A 23,261-nucleotide genomic window follows, 5' to 3' on the forward strand; every position below is an offset into this window, starting at 1 on the left:
CGGACTCGATGATCTGTCCAGGTCCCTTCCCACTCATTGATTCTATGATTCTATTATAGATTCAAGATTGGTAAATATGTCACAAATTATTCTGTAAGTCTGCATGTATGAACATACAAACAAATTTTAGAATGATGGTACATTATTATAGACACTTAATCTACCTGCATATAGAGGAAGTCATTTTCTCAGTCTCCACACACGGGCACACATTTATACAGGGAAGATTCATGCTGTGTTTCTGACAACACAAACCAGAAAACAGGGATTTGGGGTGGAAAAACACTTTTCCGGGGGAAGATTGTGGTGTTTTGCATTCTATTCTGAAGCCATTGCAGCCTTGGAAATGGAAAGTGCTTGCTAGGAAAGGGGTGAAAACCAGTATAGCTGCAGGATTGACTGAATTAGCACATTCTCCATCAGTCTCTGCTATGGGATGGCTATAAAATCCTGATGCCAAGTTAAAATGGCATTGCTTAATGGTACTACCAGAATAAAATCTTTTCCTTCATTACAGAATCCCCATCAGGACTGGGTTACACTACAGTTTACGTTCCTTATGTGCCTCTGGCAGATGGCCTGATTGCCTAGCTTTATTCCACATTTAGACCATAAAAAGATACTTGAAATGATTCTACTTGTCTTCCATTTGAGAGTAGTTTTTACAAATCACCAAAAACCAAGTTTTTCAAGAGAAAATATTTATTTCACAGACTGGCCAAATTTCCGTAGTGACTGTGTCACCCAAAAACATCTGTCACCTGACAACATCATGCCCAAAGTTTCAAGAATATTGGGGGTTTGCTTGGTTTTTTTTGTAAATCAGGTGGTTTGCTGCTGTGGTGTGCAGTAGAAATCAGAGTGAGCACATGTTTGTTTCATATTTGCCTGTGATTACAAGGAACTGAACTTGATGACCTGGTCCCTCCCTACGCATATGTTCCTGTCTTCCATTCTGGGGCCCAAATAGTCAGATTGCAATACATAAAGTAACTAAATATTATACTTAATTTTTTCTCTTAATTTAGAAATCCTGGGCTGCAAAACATATGACTTCTCAAAATAGAATTCCCCAGTCCTCAGCAACTGGCTGTAAGCAAAAAATCATTCACATGGGCAGGACAATTTCTGAAATTCAGACACCAGCCTAAGCATAAGCTGTAATCATCACATGCAAGTTTAATTCTCCATATTTTCCTTTGGTCTAAGTCTCTGGGGAATAGATAATGTAAATTACTCAGAATATATAGATAAATGCAACATACTGAAGACATTTTCAAATGTCAAAAATGTCCCAACACAACTACATAATATGGAGTAATAGTCTTAGATAATCTTTCAGCTCTATACAGCAATTTTTCCTTGGCTTCACATTTCATTTGATATTATTCTGAGTCTAATACCAATTTCTTATTTAGTTCCCAGTGCCTGAGACCACTTCTGTGTCTTTTCCTTTTCCACTGAAATATCAAGCACATGCATAAATATTCTTGCTGATTCACAATAACAGCAAAAAAATGTTTTCCTCCTACCTGACCTATCTGGGGATGATAAAGTTAACTCCTGTAATGCTTTGTTCAAAATTAGGAAAGGTAGCCTCTTATTGGAGCCTCCCAAGCTTGGAAAATTACAGATTGTACTTTCTTTTGAATTATACCCTTTTTTGGCTAGTTATCAGTACAAGAAAGAAACTCTAACGATGTTAATTTTAACCAGTACTGTAACTTAGAGGGATTATCCTGGTAACGTATTCTTGGACACCGGCTTAGAACAAAACCACTGCTGCTGCAGCCACACAATTTCACTGGCAGCAACAGCAACTGAAAGTCACCACTGCCTCTATGTGTGGCAGTTGCCCCAGGCACCTGGCCACATTGCTACACCACCAATTCTAACAATACAGTCCTCTTCAAAGTATTTATTGCAACTTTTACCTTCCATTATTATTTCCTCACATGCTGTGTAAATCTTTCCTATTTAGCATCAGAAGCATCAGGACAGCTTGTCAAAAAAGCATCAGTCAGGTATGTCTCCTTTATGTCCAAAAGCATGAAACAGAAGATGCTGGAGCCTTTATTCATTTTTAACCTATACTCAGAAGGCAACATGATCCAGTGGTCTGAGAGTTAGGGGACATAATTCTGAATTCCGCTATCCTGAATCTGGCATTGATATACCTTACTTCAGCTTTCCTACTCGGATTATTTTGGGATTATCTAAAAGGGGATTATCTAATCATTCTCTCTAAAGTATTATTAATGCTTCAGGTGAAAATCTTATGGAGTCATTTATTATTTCCCGTGTATGGTGACTATTAAAATAATGTCTTAATGTTTGTTGCTGTTTGTAGCAGGTTGTCACTCAGCTTCTGTTTTCCCTGGGGCACACTTCTCTCCACAGGAAATAACATTAATAACAAAATAAACAAATATACAACCACAAAACATTAACTCAAAAGGTTAACTCAAAACCTGTGGTCTTTTCTTGCACCTTAAGAGGGCAACCCCAGCTCTGTGCTCCTGCCTCAGCACTGTAGCCTTCCCTCTCTCCATCAGCTCCCCTCCTTGGGAGTTTTTAACTTTTTCTGAGTCAGACAGTCATCCCCATCAGTGGGTCCTGTGCCCCTGAGCAGGCAGGCTATCACACATTAACCCTGCAGCTACGTACCTGATTATACTGTTCATTTGCCTTAAATGTACCTTCTCCCCACAGCTTTCACCATGGGGAAAAGTTTCTAGAGTAAATGCTTGCCACTTTTTAGGGTAAATACCTTTATTATTACATTTTTGATGAACAGCAGCATTTTCCCCTCATATCTTACAATACAAATAGTTGTGTTAGGTTGGCAAAGAGCACATGACTTTTACAGTGACTTATGTATGCCTATACTGTTTAGGACTGCAGTTTTGGAAAAACTGAGGTTTACCCCAAACATGAAAAAGAACCCCTAATTTTATTTAAACTTTCTGATTTGGAGCGAGAGAAAATTAAAAAAGAAAAGCCAAGAAATGAAACTGAAAGCTGTTAAAAAACCCCAGGAGGTACCATCAATGTAGCATGAAGAAGAAAAGAGGAAATACGGCTTTGAGGAGAGCCCAATAGCTTAAAAATAAAAGCACATATGCTTTTGAAGAGTGTGTTATCCTTTAGAAGATGGCTGCATACTATATACCAATGATGCTTACAGAATGGCTACTACATGATGCTGCTGCCAGACCTTCTCAATAAGGATAGAAGACAAGCAGAAGATGAGTTTGCCTCTCCACTGCAGGAAAAATAGCTGCTAAGCTTTTGTTTGCTTGCCTGTTTTTTTGAATATTGAAGGTATAACAAATTGTCTTTCATATTAAAGAGCAAGAAAACTTAGTCCAAAATTTTCAAATAAGGTCTAATCATTTTGCGTGTTTCAGATTTTTGATAGCTGTTTTGATACATTTTTGGTTCAATTTTCAAAAATACTGAGGACCCCACAAATCCAGTGGAAGTCAACAAAAGCTGCTTATGTTTGACACTTCTGAGAAGTCAGAATTCAGTTGTTTCAAACTGAGTTCCCCCAAAACTGAAACACCTAAAATGAATGAGCCCTTGGAAACAACAACATTAGTCCTTAAGACAACAACCGTTAAACATCAAAGGAATAAAAGACCTTAAGAAGAACAATTCAGCAGGGAAACCCAAGCATTTCTATTTCTACAGTTCAGTCACCTAAAATCATTTATTGTCAGGCATCATTAAAGAACAATTCCCTGTTGGTTGAGAACTTAAGTGAGTTTCTAATCAACTAGATATTTCACAACTTGTTAAAGCAATATTCTGAACACAATGGGAGCATCTACACAAGATGCTATGTCACCATACAACGAGCCATAGTGACGCAGCATTGGTGGGCACTAACCATGATGCTGCCATTACTGTGTAGTAGATTAGGGTTGAAAACAACCTGTGTGCCACTGGGACTGTGCAGTACCAACTGCGCAGTCAGGGGCACATGTAGATGCACCCAGTATTAACTTTGCTATCTAAACCATATGATTTTGCTATACAATATTAAATAGTTGCTATGTTGCACAACATAGATGGCTGCAGTTCTGTACAAACAGACCGTACAAACATAACTACTGATAGCTTATTGTACATACAAAGGCAAACATGCACACTCCATTGCTGCTAGAAAACTTACAATGATCTGGATTAAAAAAAACACGAACAGGTTACCCAAAGAGGTGGTGGAGTCTCCATTGTCGGAAGTTTTAAAGACATGATTTATATTCAATGTTTTTAAGCCTTGCTTGGGTGGGATGATATAGCTAAGGATGGTCCTGCTTTGAGCAGGGGGGTAGGGGAAGGAAGTGGGGTTTGAACTAGATGATCTCCTAAAGTCCCTTCCAACCCTAACTTTCTATGATTCTGTGCTTCACTATGGCTGTTTTGTGTAGGTCACCTGAACAAGTACCAATAAAACCATATTGTACTACCATTTAATCTCTAGATACTCCATTTAATTTATAGAAAGATTGGTTTAAAAATATTGAAAGAAATGTGAGCACACCCTCATGTCTCCACCTTTCAAAATACACCCCTCCCTTTTAAAATGAGGACCTCCACTGCACAAGTAATGAAAATAGTTCCTACATTTTAGAAAGATCTAAAGCCATTTTATAGTTCTTTTAGCATGGATGCTGTCATGATTTATTTAGTCATATTTTATAAAGTAGAAGGTTTTTCTAATGACTTCCACTCTACTCCAGGTAGACTAACTGAACATTGTGAAGAAATTAGTGAGGAAGGAGGAACTTTCTTCTAAAAAGCCATATGTGTTATCCACAGTTATTGACTCTGAAACATAGTAAAGATAGCTTAATTAACAATATTGTTAACTACAGCACTGCTGACAATTTTGGCATAAATATCTAGTAAATAGATTAAACCTAAAAATGCAAGTGTCCACTACCTCAAATACCAAAAACTCCAGCTTCCCTCATGCCATTGTCCACATGCCATTACTTACTGGCAGCATGTACCTCTCTGGCATAGTGAACTTGAGGGGAACATAAAATCTACTTATTTAAAGTGAAAATAATGGCCACAGCTAATACAGTGCTGGCATTCTAATGTTCTGTATTAAAAACATCCAGGTTTAAAACTTAAATGAAGGCGACAGAGAATCTACCTGTCTGCTGCACCTGAGTAATACAGAATTAAACACTCTTTCACAGAATTTGGGTCCAGTTTACTACAGTTAGTGTTTTTATGGTGTTTTTCTATATTAATTACTGAGCTGTATATTTGCAATGCATACAAGACTGTATGCTTTGTTCAAAGGCATTAGGTCAGCTTGTGTTGCACTTAATAAAGTGTAAAACATTTAGGTAACGAAGAAAGTTGTTAACATCACATCGTGACTAATTTTCTGTTCGCTGCTTTGAGAAACAGCAGTAACTCCCATGCCAAAACCTATAAATCAGTGGAGCAAAAACAATTTTTAGAGAAGCATTCAAACCAGAGTAAAAGAGGGGAAGGGGAAAAAGAGAAAGGAGAAATTCTCTTTTAAAGCTAGCCCTGGTTCTTTCCTTCATGGTAAGTGCAAGCCCATATTGAAGTATTTTGGTTTTATTTGGGTTATTTTTGTAAATTATTGTCACAAAATAGGCACATATCCAAAACAGATTGATACTAAACTGCTTTTTGCTGTACCGTGTTGTGAAATTTGATAGCTTTTGCTAACAGTTACTTAGAAAACAACAGAAACTACTGAAAGCAGAAGAGATTATTTTAAAATGTTACCTAAAAAGTTAAATCTAGCAAGTTTTAAAACATTTAAGCTTTCTTGTTTTAAAATCCTAGTACAGAAAGGCTACATTTGAGCTTTTTAATATGAGGTAGCTAGTCCAGATAAATCCTACTTCCCCTCATGTTAAAACTGCAGTCTGGCCTATCTATTCTAGGATTGTAAAACATTAAAAAGAGGAACTTTTTCTTGGTCTGGATAGGCACTCAAAATATAGATTTTGGGGTACACAATGACAGAAAAATAAAAGCATGTTTGATGAGTTCAAAACTTCTTTCTTAAAACCATGGTTTTACTTACAGATGAAAACACTGCAACCACTGAAAAGATGTCTGAACTTAAAGCAACTGAGCAGCAAACTGAGAAAGCAAGTAGAGTCAAGATTTCTCAAAGAACATATCCATACTGGAAAAAAAAACCCCACACTTTAAAATTGAAAGTTGTTAAAAATAACAAGATAACTTTATTTTTATTTTCATTTATCCTCAAGAGAAAAAACAAGTTGCTGCTACTAACAGAAGTGTTGGGAATTCTGGAGTTCATGAAATCAGATTCTCTATCCTGCAGTATATAATGGTGGAAGGGATCAATGAAACCTATATAATCCTTCTATTCATGCTCGGAAGAAGAGTTCTGTCCTAATTTTTTTGGATCAGTACTGAATCTTCAGGGTCTCAGAGGAAACTTCTAAGGACAAACTTTGCAAAATGCTCAACACCCACAACTAGAACCAGATTTTCAACAGAGTTCAGCTCCCCCCTTAGGCACTTAAATGAAGTGGCTAGATTTTCAAACACTGGCCAGCACCCAGGAGAGCCCAAGAGAACAATTGGAGTCATTTAGTGCTTTGTAGGGCTGGCCAAGAATTTGTCAAAACAGTTTTTGTCTGAGAATGCCAATTCATCAAAACCAAACTTTTAGTGAAAAAATGCTCTATTTTGACAAAAGTTTCACTGGGAAATTTCTCATATCCCAGATGGAATTCCTGAAGGCGCACAGGAAAAAGACCCAAGGCAAGCCAATAGTCTTGTCATTCAACTGCTTGGTTGTAAGAGATCCAGATCCCACTGCCCACTGTCTGAATTGGAGCATCCTATGTGAGTATCCTAATACCGGGATTGTATTAGGCCCAGAACTGTTGGGCACGGGGCCACTGGATCCAGGTTGCAGAATTCAGTGGCAAGGGGCTTTGCCTGTGCTGCACTGTGGCTAGGCAGGAAGAAGTGCTGGAGAGAAGCAACAACCAGGTTGGACCCAAACTGGATTAGTCTGGCCTGCCACCGGAAAACGTTGCTGATTGCTCTCCTAGCCAATGCGCTACGTATAGGTGCTGCTGAAGGTTGTAGGGCTTAACATTTGACCTACCTAGGAAAAGAGGAGGAAAAATGTTATATTTTTTATTGTCAGTATGTGATGTGAACTAGCAGAATTCTATAATCTCAGTAGGCCCAGATCAGTTTCCATCATCTGAAAATTTGGCCAATGTATTTATTAATTTTTATTTATTTTGTTAAAAATAGTTTACTTCTTGGTTTTAAGATGGAACCAGAAGTCCTACGGTAAGAAAGCATGTGGGCACTTAAGCATAGTAATTAAGACATACATTTAGTTTCATATTTCCAAGAGGTGATTTTGGAAGATGAGAAAAAATATTCTAAGATTTTTAAAAAACTTTTTTGAATAATAGCATTCAGCAATGGAAAGGCAATACAACACACCCCTCCCTCGGTATATAAGCTTTCTCCCTGAATTATATTTTGTTGTATTTTGCCTACTTCAGTATTAAAAGCCCATTTACAAACACTGCAATTAGTTAGCTGAAGAGGTGTAGGATGGGGAGATGGGATTTTCATTACAAGTGTAATTCCTTAGCTAAGAGTAGAAGTGTGCTCCCTCATTTCTCCATGACTGGGTACATAGAAACTCCCACACCACAGCTATCTCTTCTCCTTTTTTGATGCACCGTGAGCTCCTCAGTCTTACACAATCAGTTTTTGCAGCTGTTTTCTTGACTTACATATAGCCCCCCAGTGACCACATAGCTAAACTAGAGACTAAGATTATTTAAATTTATGATGGAGGTTTTATTGCTACTTGAACATTATTAATAGATGCTTAGAAATTATGGCAATGAGTAAAAGAGAAATGCCTATGAATAAATAATAATGAGCTAAGCCCTGGCCCATAGTATAAAGCAGAAAGAGGCATGATAGTCTCTTTACAAGACATATTTATTAGTAATCACAAGGCCCAAAGTATGCTAGATGACTCATGGAACATAGAGAAGCCAGGATCCCATCTCCAAGGGGAGTTTATTCATCCTATTTCTTGTCTTCCTGTCAATCTGGGTACTCAGTCTCCCTACGTACTTGCATTCTACTCTGCCTGTCTCACAGATATAGAGACAAGTGTAAAAGGCAAGTCCAAAGAAAAACAGTCAGAAAGAAAGTTTCTATATACAATGACAGTGACAGGGCTCTGTGCCAAGAGCTCAAAAAACTTGTGCTGCCCCCTGAATCTCTAACAGATCCTAAAAATCTGCTGTGGAAATATCTAGGAGATACTGTTCTTGGGATCCTCTGAGGATCCTTTAGCTCTGAGACATGGAGCTGCCCACTCTGCATAGTGATCTCATGGAAATGTGCTTCCATCCTTAATACACAACCTTTAGAAATCTCCACCCTTCTTTCCTTGGGTTGGATACTCAGAAATTAATAGAATCCTTGCCACTTGTATTTGGAGATTCAAATCCCACATGCTAGTGCTTCAATGTCATTTGTATAGATGATGCTGATCTAGGAAGGTTGCCACTTCTATTGATCTGTCCAAACAACTTTGAGGAAGGTTGCCACTTCTATTGATCTGCCCAAACAACTTTGGTTGTTTAATCTGTCTATCTAGATAACTGATGCTCAACCTCCTAGCCTCGTGGGCTGGATGAGTGGCTTGAGGCAGGTTTGAAGGCTGGACCCCACGTGCAGGGTTGGCACATGAATGCATGTGCAGATTTGTTCATGCACTGTCCTGACCCTGTGTCAACCAGATTCCTTGAGCTGGCTCAGTCTCTTGCCACTGCAATCTCCTATGCTGGATCCAGCAGCATGCTGGCCCTATCCAGCACAGAGATCTGGCCATGCACTGGCCCAAACCTGCATATCAATCTGGCCATGGATTGACCCCATGCACCAGCCCCAGTAACCTAGGCTAGGGACAGACATTCAAAAGCCTGAGCCTGAGCCTGAATTGATTCAGACTTTGCAGGTTAGTCTAATTTGGCTAGGCTAAATCAGTTTTGTAACCAGACAGACATCCCAGAAATGCAGGCAGATGACTGCAGTGACTCAGGCTAGAAGCCAGGGGGTGCTAGAGCAGCCCTCCCTTCTCTTCCACAGAATGGAGCTGAGGGGGACCAGCAGGAACTCTGATTAGTCCAGCAGGGAATTGATAACAGTGTTTATCACCCAATTAAGAAAACAACAGAGGGACATTACCAGCTACTTGTTCATAGATTGTTAGGGGCTGGAAGGGACCTTGTAGATCATCGAGTCCAGTCCTCCTGCACTAGACAGGAAAAGACAACTGTGGTCAAGTGACCCGAGTGAGGTAACTTTCCGGTCTCCTTTTGAAGATTTCCAGGGTGACTCCACCACCACTGGAGGAAGCTTATTCCACAGCCTGAACACCCTGACTGTGAAGGAGTTTTTCCTGGAATTGAACCTGAAGCAATCTTCCAGGAGTTTGTATTCATTGCTCCTGGTCTTCTCTGGGGGTTGATTCTGCCTGTTGATTCTATCTGTTGATTCAGCACAGACTGTAGCCAGCATGTGGTCTGCTAGCTAACACACAGACACATCCCCAGCAAGGCAGAGGGCTTAGCAGGGAGTAGTGAGGGGAGGGGGAGAAGCAGCCTGCAGTCTGTGGAGCTCCATCTAGGAAGCAGAGGGAAAGAACCAGCCTTGCTGTGGAGCAGAGAGCCCCAGACAGCCCAGAGAGCATGCTGGGATGCTAGGGTTGTCTGGTTTACCTTAAACCAGAAAGGGTTTGGGACAGACATTGCATAAACCAGTTTGAGCCAAATCAGTTAAGTCTGATACATTCAACCAGGTTTATCCCAAACCAGTTTCATCCATTCTCAAACTGGTTTATGTGCACTGAACATCTGTTCTGTTACAGGTTTAAATCAGTTTCTGATCACTTAAACCAGTTTATGTGTAATGTCTGTCCCTAGCCCTAGTGTGCAGAGCCACATCATCTGATCCATGGGACTCTGCATGTGTCTGGAAATTTGGCAGCCAGGAAGCAAATATTAATGCTGTTCAGAATGCCATCCTCTACTGGACCTATATGGGCTACTCTTTGGTAGGTAAGTAAAAAAGCTTAACCCTAAGCCTTCTCCATTCTTACTCTAACAGAAAAGATGGAATAAGGATATAAGATTTGGCCCATACTATTCATTCCTTTTGCAAGTTTATTTTAATCAGTTCAATTCCTATGTAATAACACATCATTTTAATAGATTACTCATGTCCTAAGAAAAAAATGTTACTGAGATTTTGAAACTCCAGAGTTAGGGACAGGAGTTCACCTATTAAAAATGTGTGTGTGTGGCATGGAAAGAAAATCATACAGATAATCAAGTCAAAAGTCTTCAAGGATTGTCATAGATTTTTGTGGAATTTTTCACTCTACAATTTTGTTACATAAGTCTGACTTTAGCTGAATTGGGTATCCTCATACCAGATCTGGATTTGGCTCTGTTTTGAGGATGTCAGTACAATAGCTGAGTCATTTAGGATATAGACCAATGCTCACTTGTGAGCTCTGAGCTCCCTGAATGCCCACCATGAACCTGCTGAATTATATAGCCACTTTCATGTTGGGAATAGATAATCTGTTGGATTTGGTGTATTAATATTTTTATATCATAAGCTGGAAATAGAAAAAACAAAAGAATTCAAATAAAATTTCATAATACACAAAATAATTTACATTGTGGCACAGGAAAATACAATTTAATATAAAAACTCTTAGGAAGGAGGCTTTGTCAAAATGAACTGGATACATTCATGGATGGCAGAGCTATTAATGGCTGTTGAACAGATGGACAGATGGTTGGAGATGTTTCCTCTGCAATCTCTAACCCAATAAATGGTGGATGCCAGGAATACGGGGTAGATCACTCTAGAGATATCCAGTTCGATGCTCTGCCTCTTTATCATCTACTTCTGCCAGTCAGAGATAGCTAGATGGACAATTGGTTTAACCCAGTATGGTACTTCCCACGCCTCACCCCTTTACATCTCCCACCTCTCCCTGCCTGCAACGCGGGTGGCTACAATGTGCTCGGAAGGTGCCAGAGCGCACAGGGCATTCAGGAGCAGCGCGGAGTGCATGTGGCAGGGGGGAAGGGGGGAAAGTGGAGGCTGCATAGAGCTGCCCACACTCGCAGCGCCCCCTACTTAGCTCATATTAGAAATCCATTGAGATAGTAGTCTGAATTAATTATACTGGGACCAAACACCAAGAGCAACTGAGTTTAGTTAGAGTTATTAGTGCTGTACGTACAGTGAGAGAGGAGCATCTGGCGGGGATGCTGGGTGTGGTGCTGTGATGGTGGGGCATGGTGGTGGTGCTAGAGCCACTGTCAGTGGCCCAGTTTGGGGGGGAATAAGCCATGTTAGCCCTGGCCTTTCACCACCTATGCCTGCCATGCCATACATGCATGGCAGGAAGCGTGATTGTGGGATTACCCAGTGGCGATGCATAGGGGGTGCATGGGGGTGCACACTCACTCTGTGAGAATGCTGGAGCACCATCTCCCAGCCAGTGCCCCCTGCTTAGGTGATGGGCAGGGTGGGGGCAGGCAGGAGTACTGGTGCCCCCTCTGTGAGTGCTGGCTGGGGACTGGGGGTGCTAGGAAAAGCACCACTGGAACTTCTGACACTTTCAGGAGCCCCGCTGGCACTTCTGGCTGCCCCACTCGTGCTTCCTGGTCAGTGTGATCGGCCATGGGGGGGATCCTCCCAGTTGCTGACTGGCCGTTGTGGGGCATGTGTCCCCCGATGCAGGAGGCACCAGTCACCCATGCTGGTACAGGGGGAGCCTTCTTGGCATGTAGTGCCCCCAGCTAGGAGCCTGGATCAGTTGATGGAGCTCCCAGCTCTAGGAGTGCATGGGGGTCACCCAAAGCTGGGAGGCTTATCAGTTGATCTGGGCTCCCAGCCACAGGGCGCAACTGGCTATGGCCAGTTATTAGTGGTGTGATAGGAACAACTCACAAAGTTATTACACATATTTTTGTGAAATTACTTTATGGCTTATTCCCTTGTCTTATGACACTTTATTGGTTTAACATATGGCCAGGTTACAATTTAACACAGGATTAACCAGGTAATCACATCTTAAGTGTAAAGTGTGGCAAGGGCCTGGGTTCAGTTTCTGACTGTAGAACCAGGGGCAAGATATTCAGCATCTAATTCATACCAGTGCCTCAGTCTGTGGCTGTCTCTTTGCAATTGCCTAGATATAAATTACCTTAAGGTGGACACACAAAAAGAAAAGCACCAAATATTAGAAGATACTTCTGAAAATTTGGGATTAGGTCTTTCTGTGTCCCAGTTCCTGCATATGTAAAATGGAGTCATAAGGCTTAATCACTTTGAACTTGATGAGTGAAAAAGACTCTATTCAGCACATCCTATGTAAATGATCAATTTTGATTTCCGTAATCAACTCAGCCACCTCAACAATATTACCAAAGTGTGGAATAATTATGTTGAATGCCTCAGCTTTAAGCTTCTTTTGGATTGATAGATCTCTATCATGCCACTGTTACGATTCTAGGTTATTAATGATGATCAGATCAGGACATTAGAGATGAACACTGTTATTGCACCAACAAGGATATATTCAACAGATTGGGCCAAATCTAATCCTTGAACCAAAATCAAGTAATTCCCTGGGTGTAATATTTACCCCTACACATGATGCTAACTGCGGTGATGGCCTGAAAGTATAGTTTGCACAGTAAATCATACTTTTTACATCATTTAGAAGAAAAGTGCTACACCTTCAACTGCTGAAAATACTTCTTTCCGAATCCCTTAGAGGCTGCGTAATCAACAGCAAAAAAAAAAAAAATTGCAATACAGCTGCTGTAGTGCTTTAGCACTGGAATGATGAACCTTGGTTTTGTATAATGTTGCTGTATGCACCTAAAGATTTCTTCCCTGTCTCCTGGTTCTTTGGCTAAGGTATATAAGGTTAGGCCCAATTAGGTTTTGTTCCTGAGTAGTGGCTAGAGCTAGCTAATATATATTGTATTGCTGTAGACTCCTCTTGGCCTGCAGGTGCAGGTTACCTGCCCTCAGAATGGCGAAATTGTGCCTAGCTATTCCCACAGACTCTCCCAAGTTGAAGTAATGACTTCCTTCAAGTTTTGCCCTTTTCAAAGTGTCACAGGCTATGTACAGGCATTACATTTAGATCAACTTAACCAGGGTTAGGTTAATCTGAATGCCTAATGATCAGGGATCCAGGTTTTCTGTTTGCCATGGAAAAATGCAGTAAAACCTAGATTTTCTCATTTTAAGGAGAAAAACCCAGATTTTCTCCTTTAAAGGATAAAAATGAGGGAAACAATGGATTTCCTCTTGCATGCTGGAAAAGTTGCATCCTATAAGGAGCTGGGGGGAGTGGGAGGAGACTGGTCAGGTAGGGAGCGCCATGTGCATGTGTACTAGGCACATGGCTGCTAGGCAGCTTGGAGGGTGACTCCCTGCAGATAGGTCTGATGGGTGGGGAATTGAGGCTCCCATAGTGAGGGAGGGAGGGAGCTGGCCAGAGCTGGGGCTGCTGGCCAGCTGGGGCAGTGCGTGGGGCCTGGGGCTGGAATGTACGGCTGCAGGGCCCTGGTGGGGAGCATGATGGAGGCGCAGGCAGCTTGTCCAGGCAGAGGAAGTGGGGATGGCTCCTCACCAGTGCATGCCCTCCTGGGGGGTGGGGAATGGGGGCCACGTGCCCTCCAGATTTGTGCGTGGGGTGGGGGTGGATGTAGGCTGCTCACTGAAGGCTCAGGCTTCCTGCCCTGCTGCCCTCCCCCCAGGGTCTCCCCATCCCAGTGGGTGGGACCCAGTGTGGCAGTGCAGAGTGGGGTGGGGAAGCTCAGTGTCAGTGCCACAAGCCTTGTGCCACCCTGGTGAAGCGCCCACTACCCGCATGGCAGCAGCAGGGGTGGTGGCACAGAGCTGTGCCCCTCACTACTGCTGGGCAGTCAGAGGCACCTGCCTTTGCAGTGCAGAGCTTGTGGAGGTGGCATCAAACTTCCCCACCTAGTCCTTCTCTGCAGTGCTGTGCCAGATCTTGCCCACTGGACTGTGGAGGCCCTGGGGGAAGGGCAGCAGTGCAGGGAGCCCTGAGCATACAGTAGGCAGCCGTCATCCTCCACCATGTACTTTGCTACAGATGTACCCCCATGGGGGAGGGGGAGCTGGGCTCCACACCCTACTCCACTGCAGGAGCTGCCACTCCCTGTGGGTGGCAGCTGGGGCTTGGGAGCTGCTGGGGGGACAGGGGCTCTGGACCTGGGTCCCTGGTCCCTACAGCTGGCAGCTTGGGGCCCCCTCTGGCAGGCCTGGGAAGGCAGGGGGCTGTGGTTGGGGAGTGACAGGCACCATCAGGGCCACAGGGCTGTAGGTGGTAAGTGAAGGGCTCCAGCAGGGCCAAAAGGGGCTGTGGGTGGGGAGTGAGGGTCACTGGCAGGACCCAGGGAGCTGTGGGTTGGGAGTGAGGGGCACCAGCAGGACCGGGGGGGGGGGTGAAGGGTGAGGGGCACCAGCAAGGCTGGGGGGCTGTGTCAGGAGTGAGGGGCTATGGCATGAGCAGGAAACTGGCATATCAGGGCTGCTCAGTGCTACAGAATGGTGGGGTTTGGGGACAGCTGCTGCTGGATCCACATCCTGGTGATTGAAGGGGACGGGAAGAGCTCTGATTTTCCATGATTAAAACCCTCAAATCAAATGCCAAAATGTATAAGTATTTAGAAATTTTTTTATTATAGTGATTGAGGTACTGGTAGGCTTCCAAATTGCTTTAAAATTGTAAATATATCAATAAAACATTGTGTTCAACTGATAGCTATATACGCAGTGGTGTTTCATTTTAATCACTGAAAAACCCAGATTTGGGGGGTTTTACTTAGAGAATTTGTAATTTTTTTAAAAAATCAGGATTTTTTATTTTTAAACAGAGAAAACCAGGATCTCTGCTAATGATGTAGGTATTCAGAGATCTTAAATAATCCAAAAAATGGCATGCCTGATTTAAATAAGTTCACTTGACGAGGTGTGCTAAGTCAGTTTGAGATTGGGTGAATACCTGCACGTGTTGATAGTGCAGCCCAGGGGCTGGAAAAGCTCAGCTGCTTTCTCCAGCTCTGGGGCTGCATTATTCCCCCCCCCACCCCGAACCTGACTGGGCTATTTTTAGTTCCCTGACACGCCTAAGTGGGCAACGTCCCACCCCACAGAACTACCAGCCCATCTGATCCCAAAAATGCCCCTCTCATAGACCCGCTAGCCCCCACTCAAATGATCCCACCCACTCCTGCCCCATCCTCAGTTACTATGGGAAGGTGTACAGCCATGACCAGACAGAAGTGCATGGCTGCAGAGCACTTTAAAAGGGCCTGAACCTGTGAAAATCTGAACTCATTGCATGAGGGTTTAGATGAAGATGTGCTAAAACAGAGCAGCTTCAGTAACTTCTGTCTGCACCGCCTCTCCATCCTGGCACTGTTTTCAGAATGAGAATAGGGAAAGGGAGTGAAGGGAGTTCAGTCTGGGGGTTTTTGAGTCGGTGCTGGAGAGTGAGGTGGGTGGATTGTAACCTCCCCAGTACCAACTGGGGAATGGCTAGAAGGAGCTTCCCTTGCCACCTTTCCCCCCTCCCATTGTGAAAACAGTGCCAGGGCTGGGTGGGAGGAGAGGTGTTGCTAGAGGAAACCAGCTGCATGCTCAAAGCCTGCAGCTGGATTCCCAAACCCCCAGGACCCAGCAGTGAACTTCTGTTGGGTCCAGGGGATCATTGTAACTCATGGGGCTTCCTGCAAAGTGCCCTGAATTACAGCAGGGAGCTTCACTTCTGTCTGCACCTTTAGGCAGCTTAAAGAAAGCCACATGAACCTAGTCCAGGTGCAGTGAATAGCTATATGCATCTATGTATAGTAAGCGGTGCTCTGATGCTAGTGTCAGAGAAGACAGTGTCTCTGTCAATATCCCAGGAAAGAGAATTTTGTTCTTCTCTGGCTGAGAAAGAAGAAAAATTGAATGAAATGCATAGCTCACAAAGCAAGATTCTATTAATTCTTGTCTGACAACTCTGAAATAAAAATTCCCTGCGACTGCACAGGAAAAAACTATCATGTCTTTGTGAAAAGAATCCATTTTCTTCTCAAATATGTGAGCATCCCAGCACCCTCTTCCTCTCTCATTCTATGGTGAACATGGAAGGTTTTCCATGGAAACCCAAAGGAAAGAAAGAAGAGCTGAGATACAGAGTGAGCTGCTACCTGTTTCCCCAAATGACTTGGCATCTAGTCCTCATTTTTCCCTGAGTCTTACCCAAGTCCTACAGGATCTACTGGCCATTTATATAGAGCCAGGTTACATGACAGCATGGATCATACACATCCTTTATTGCCAAGTAAAAAAGCTCAAGGTTTTGGGTTCTTGATGGTAATGGGTTGGTTAATTTCAGATAGGTCTACTTTATACATCTAGTTGTATAGGAAATTACCAGTAGAAAAAGGCTTTTCCCATAAGACTAAAAATGACAAGATAATTACATACAAATGTCACGGAAGATCAGGTTTTTTATTGTTTATTGTTAAAGTATGTTTTAAACATTAGTATGAGAGTAGAGGGGGAAGGGAAAAGGAACCATAAACTGCTGTATGTCTCCACTGTATTTCATAATATCACTGAAGACACTGGAAAAGCCAGTCTGCATCAGTGACCTAGTCTGAGCGATGATAAGGGCAAATGGATAGCTGTGCCTCACCAGGGAAAGCACATAGGTATAGGCAGGAAGTATCTGCTACTGCTTGGTGTATTTTATATGCCAGAGTACAGAATTCAAAATTTCACATTTAAAATTTTTTTGACACAGTGGATCAAATGAAATCCTCGTACAACCAGCTATAACTCAATTGAACGCATCAGAGCTAAAACTCGCCCTACTGTATTCAGTCAAACTCATAATTAGCAACAAATCCTAAGATCTGAAACTCTTTCAAAGCTTTACTCCCTTTTTGGCAATCATTTATTGGGGCAATAAGCTGGCACATGACTGCGATATGTCACAGGAAAGTTTAGCATTAAATTTTCATTTTGCATTCACTGGTGTATTGTGAATGCTCAAAGAAAGCATGTCAACTAAACTAGACTTTGATTTGTATGGGTGAAAAAGAGTTTGTCCTCTCTTTAGTTTGAACACATGTTACATGTTCTGTCATGAGTTCTGCTGTGTACACAGTGCCACAACATGTGGTGATAGTTACACATTTTTTTTTAAAAAAAGGAAGACCTACAAGAAAAATCTGATTTGAAAAACCAAATCATTTACATTTATAAAATGAATGCAGACTGTTGTCTTACACACTGCTTTCTGGAAAAACAGTGTTCTTCATACAGTTGAGAAAGTTGAGACTTTTTGTTCCTTATGTAATTCTCAGACTACCACAATCAAAGTGATGATCTTAGCTCTATAATATACATTTTGCTAGCTTCCCCACTCCCTTTTTCTTCCTCGCTGCTACATTTTTAGCATAGCGAAACAATGGATTTAGTTTTTGAAGCTGACAGTTTCATGTACAGCTTTCGGGGTGCAGGAAGGAAGGAACAGGGTGGTGGTTTGAAGGGATACAGTTCATCCAATAATGCTTAACTTTGGGCTGCTGGTTGATATGGAACGGAGGATGCTTCAGCATCTTAAAAGAGATGTGGCATTTAGAAATTTGTAAATGACAGCCCTCTTTGTTCCTGCAGCCATCAGTGAAGATACAGCAAAGGAAATGGAGGAGCTGCAGTTAAGCATTTGCAATACACAAAGTCCTTGTTTTCCCACTAGGCACTGCAGAATAGCAATTGTCCATTCACAGCACATATCACATCCCCTGCATTTCAGAGCTAATATTTTTGCAGTCCTCAAGTTGCTGTATCTGAGCCTCAGACATTTAATTTGTTCTTAACCCTTTGAAGTGTATGAGTACATTCACGTTATATCTCTCATCACATAACCTTAATATAATTTTAAAGGTGCATTTTCTGTAAAATTAACAAAAAGGTGGTCAAACTGTGGCGGTTTTATATGCACAGTAACATTTTCAAACGGCTATGTATCATCTGTCATTTGATAACTTAGGAAAACCTGAAGATAGCAAGCAATGAACTGACAAAGGAATGCATAGGTAGTCTGTATTTTAGATTTAATTAGCAAAGGAATGTTTTTAAACACACATACACAGGCTCTTGGCAAGTAGCTCCTCCTCTTGCATGCTAGAATCACACTCTTGAAAATAATGTTAGTTTTATGTTAGCAGTTACTCGTGTTTCCTGCAGCACACAGTGCTCACTGTAATGCTACAACAGTCATTCAAGTTAAGTCACAGCTTGAAGATGAATTGAAGCTATATGTCATTAAAGTGCCATTAGTTTAGTTCTTGATTAAAATCCACTTTAATTAGTTAGCAAGAGCTGCAAGAAAACTGATGATGATAAAATGCAAGCAGTTTTGTTCTAGCATTCTCCTTCTAAATTTTTGCACAGGCTTCATCTTAATTTCACATTTCTAAATCCAAACCATTTAAGACACACTTAGCATGTAGCAATAAAACGATGTGGAACATATCGTCGCAAAGAGTTATGCTGCTATTCTTTCCTATTCAGTATATTTGCTCCCAGTCATCTTTTTCCGCTCTAAACTCAAGCCAACTCAAAAAAAAGAAAAAGAAAAAACCCAGATATTGGATTGAGTTCCTCCTTTCCTTTGCCTCATCCAACTAAGCTAACCAAGTCCAAGGTCTTTGCTTGTGCCATTGAAATGTAGGACTTGGGACAGCAATCTCACTTTCCTCAGTAGGATCATACAGTGATACAAAAACAGAACCCTCAGTTTTCTTTTGCCTGCAACTGATTACATTGACACGAGTTAAAATGTTCCGCTAGTTTCAATAAAAAGAAAAAAAAGGGAGGAGATAAGAAGCTTGTTGCTGTAGTAACAAGTAACAATAAAAAATGTTTTCTCTAAATTCTCTAAAGTAACACCTCCCTTCTTCCCCTTTTTGCAATTTTAGTTCCCCCTTAAAAATAATCACACGACCTCTTTTAGAGTTGCTGTACATACCTCAACCATTAAACAAGACATTTAACCATAGTGGCAGTTCTGTGACCTTTGAATGCCGTGAAATCTCTAAGCGGTGCAGCTTGTTCATGAAGACTTGTACTGCAGAATCCAGTAACTGCATCCAGGATTAGGAATAGAATTAAGTAACAGCAACTGGAGAAAAAAAAAATCACCGACTGAAAGAAATAAAAAAAAAAACCCAAGAAGCAAAAATGATCAGAGACTCTTTTGAAGAGAGTACACTTTTCTGCCAGTGAAGGGCTGAGATACAGCTGAGCTTGCTGCAGTCTGACTGACTGTGTTAGCAAGCAGAAGGCCCTGCACGGTTGGGAGGTGCTGTCAACTGCCACAGGCAAGGAAAAGCAGACCAATCGGCTTCGGCACTGTCAGCTCACTGGAGTGGAGCCTTTTCTGTTTATGTTTCCTCGTTTCAAGAGTGACGTCAAAGGGTTTAGTTTTTCCTCTGCATGTGCTATTAATTTTAAAGGACTACTATGGGAAGAATGCAGCAGTGATTTTAGGCAGCCTGTCCCCCTTAAAAAGAAAGCACGATGATATTTTATCAGCTCTGGATCTAACTTGGAATTATTTTACAGTCAGACGTACCAGAAAGATTTAAAATATCCAGACCAAACAGGGAAAGAGCTGTGTGTCTGTGTGTGTCCCTGTGTTGGATCTCTGTGTGTGTTCTTAAATATATCTGAATAATATCACAGTGAAAGAGAGTCTCTGATGGAAATTTCAGTTCTATTCTCTCCTCAAGCTGGTGTAAATCAGGTGTTACTTTACTCAGGTCAGAGGCATGGTATCAGCGTAAAACCAGAGTGATGGGATTCAGCTTGGTAAATATGCCTTTTTCTCATAGCTAGGATTGGCTGTGCTGAATACTGGCCATTTTCTACCACTGCTGTCCCAGAGACACTAGCTGTGTTTCTTCTGCTCTGGGCAACCACCTGTTCTACCCCCAAATTAGAGCTCTCCGTTATGGGGGGTGTGGTGTCCTGGGACGCTGGTTCACAGAGACATTAAGTCCTGTTACATCGCTGTTTCAGAACATTCATTATATTGCACCTTATTTTTCCCACGCCAAAAGCCTGTGTCATAAAACAGAGGGCTGTTTTCAAGCCCTGCTCCCTGTTGTTGCAGCCTCTGTGACCAGATAATTGATCAAACTGGGAGTTTTGCAGTGCAAGAAGAAAATAAGGGCAGATAACGGCTGTCAAAGTTAATTTTTGCGGGCAAGAAAGCCTACAACAACAGGAGATTATTGGTTTAAGATCAGTTAAACAACAACAAAAGTTCAGCCATTTCCATCATTGTATTTTTGCTCACATGCAAATAGAGGTAGACTCATAGAATCAATGGACCGGAAGGGACCTGGAAGGTCATCAAGTCCCGTCCCCTGCCATAGGCAGGAGGTTAATGTGCTCAAACTAGCTCAACAAGGTGCTTGTCCAGCCTGCTCTTGAACACTTCCAAGGGTGGCAACCACACCACCTCTGCTGGGAGTGTGTTCCAGGTTCTAGTTACCCTTATGGAGAAGAAGTTCTTCCTTACGTCCAGTCTAAATCTTCCCCCTGTTAGTTTGTGTCCGTTGGTCCTCGTCCTTCCAAGCAGTGCCTTCCTGAAGAGGTGCTCCCCCCTGACATTCTTGTAGGCAGCTATCAAGTCACCTCTCAGCCTCCTTTTACTCAGACTGAACAAGCCTAGTTGCCAGAGTCACTCCTCATAGGGCCTGCCCTTCAGGCCCCTGATCATGCGGGTGGCCCTTCTTTGCACCCTCTTGAGATTAGCCGCATCCTTCTTTAAGTCCAGTGCCCCAAACTTGGCAGAGCACTTCAGCTGTGGCCTCACCAATGCTCAGTAGAGAGGAAGAAGCACCCCTCTGGATCTGCTGGCAATGCATCGGCTGATATTGCACTGTTGGCTCATATTCATCTTCTGGTTGATTGTGACCCCACGTCCCATTCAGATGCTGTGTCAGCCAGTGTGCTGCCGCCCATCCTATAGTTATGGCGAAGGTTCTTCCTACTCAGATGAAGGACCTGACACTTTTCCCTGTTGAACCTCGTTTGATTCAGATCAGCCCATAGAACCAGTCTGTCTAGGTTATCTTGGATCTTTACGCTATCCTCTGGTGTGCCCACATTTCCCCACAGCTTGGTATCAAAGGCAAACTTAATCACAGAGCATTCCACCCCTTCATCCAAGTCATTATCTCTTAAAAAGCACGGGTCCAAGCACTAATCCCTGTGGGATACCACTGGAGACAGCCCTCCAGAATGAGGCCATCCCATTGACTATAACTCTCTGGGACCGGCCTCTAAGTCAGTTACCCACCCACCTCACCACAGGTTGGTCCAGGCCAGTACCCTCCAGTTTAATTTCATGGGAGACAGAGTCAAAAGCCTTACTGAAGTCCAAATGAATGATGTCTACCTCATGTCCCTTGTCTAGCTGGTTAGTTACCTGGTCATAAAAGGACACCAGGTTTGTCAGGCATGATTTATGCTCCACGAAGTCATGCTAGTTGTTCCTTAATACTCTGTCAGTTACAAGTTTGTGATTGATGGCCTCCTTAACAATTTTTTCAAAAGTTTTTCCTAGGACCGAAGTCAGTCTAGTTTGCAGGGTCATCCTCCTCCCTTTCTTAAAGATGGGTACTCTGTTGGCCTTCTTCCAGTCATCCGGGACCACTCCTGAGTTCCACGACTTTTCAAATATTTTTGCCAAAGGCTCTGCTGTGAGTTCAGCTCGTTCTTTTAGGACCCTTGTTCAGGCCCAGTGGACTCATATTAAGAAATCTTAGCTTGCTTTAATGTGTGTGACGCATCCTATTAATAACATCCTTTAATATTCTAGCACAGTGTTTCTCAACCCATGAGCTGCGACCCAAAAGTGGGTCACAAGGATATATGAAAGGGCCATGAACAAACTTTAAAAATGGATTCTCCTTTAAAGAAGAAAAATGTGGGAAACTGTGGTTTTCTCTTGCAGGCTGGCAGAGCTCCAGCCTATAAGGGGCTACTTGGGGCCCCCCATGCCCAACACTCACCCCACCCTGTCCCACACACTGAGGGGTTGAGGCCTGGGGGTGGAGGGCAACAGGCTGGAGTCAGGGGCACTGGGTTGGGACTGGCCACTAATGTTAGAGATATAGTCTTTCCAGTGTCAAAAAAGAGGACACCTGTGGGGGGAAGGAGCGGAAGAAGTGGGGAGGACAGGGAGACGGGGTATATAATTATGGCAAGGGAGTGATATTCCCATGCCCTGCCTCTCCTAAGCCCCTCACTTCTAAGCCCCTCACTCCTGACACAGAGCCCCCTGCCCCCCTGGTCCTGGCATTGCTTCTCACTCCTGACCCACAGCCCACCACCCCAACCCCCGTCCTGGTGGTGCCCCTCACTCCTGACCCACAGCACCCTGCCCCTCCATCCCTATTGTCCACGCATGCACACACTGTCTCTTACCTGGGAGCAGCTTGATAGGGCCCGTGCGCAGCGCACATGATTCCTGACAGACAATCACATTAGCTGCTGTTTCCAGTCCCAAGTACCCAAGCTGCTAGGCCCTGGAAAATCAGAGGCAGAGCAAAAACCCAGGTACTTGCTCGCATTTTAAAAATCTGTCCAGACATGAGAAGGAGGGGCCAAAAAAGGAGACATGTCCAGGAAAACCCAGATGCATAGTAACCCTAATCAATGTTTACAAAGGGGTCCTGGTACAAAAAAGGTTGAGAACCACTGTTCTAGCAGGCTTGTTTTTACATATTTAAAAGAAATGTACATTCATATGAATGGGGCTAAATTAATACTTCTGGAAAAGAAATCTCCAATGATCAACAGCAGTGGTGCTCAACTGTGGGGCTAGATTCGTGGGGCTGGATCTGTGGAATCACTGCCTTGATTGGGCCCTGCATCCTGGATCTGGTCTCATGCTACCATATCAGCTCCTGTGCCACCCAGATCCAGCTTCACACTTCCTGGATCTGGCCTTGACACTTGGATCTGCCTCATACTGCCGGTTCCCACCTCACTCCACCCCATGCGCCCAATCTAGTTCACAGGGTCTC

General features: G+C 42.9%; 1 protein-coding gene across 2 annotated transcripts in view; it reads right to left on the reverse strand.

Annotated features, from left to right (window-relative positions):
• Positions 1-19,561, reverse strand: part of PDE7B (phosphodiesterase 7B) — a 307,541-nt gene extending 287,980 nt beyond the window's left edge. For both annotated transcript variants that reach the window (XM_019550216.1, XM_019550217.1), the window contains exon 1: positions 19,190-19,561. In XM_019550216.1, coding sequence (XP_019405761.1) covers positions 19,190-19,210 — 21 coding nt within the window. In that variant the 5' untranslated portion in view covers positions 19,211-19,561. The remainder of the gene's footprint in view (positions 1-19,189) is intronic.
• Positions 19,562-23,261: the final 3,700 nt, after the last annotated feature.

Source organism: Crocodylus porosus, unplaced genomic scaffold (assembly GCF_001723895.1).
Source record: "Crocodylus porosus isolate Cpor-Errol unplaced genomic scaffold, CroPor_comp1, whole genome shotgun sequence".
NCBI classification, from domain to species: Eukaryota; Metazoa; Chordata; order Crocodylia; family Crocodylidae; genus Crocodylus; species Crocodylus porosus.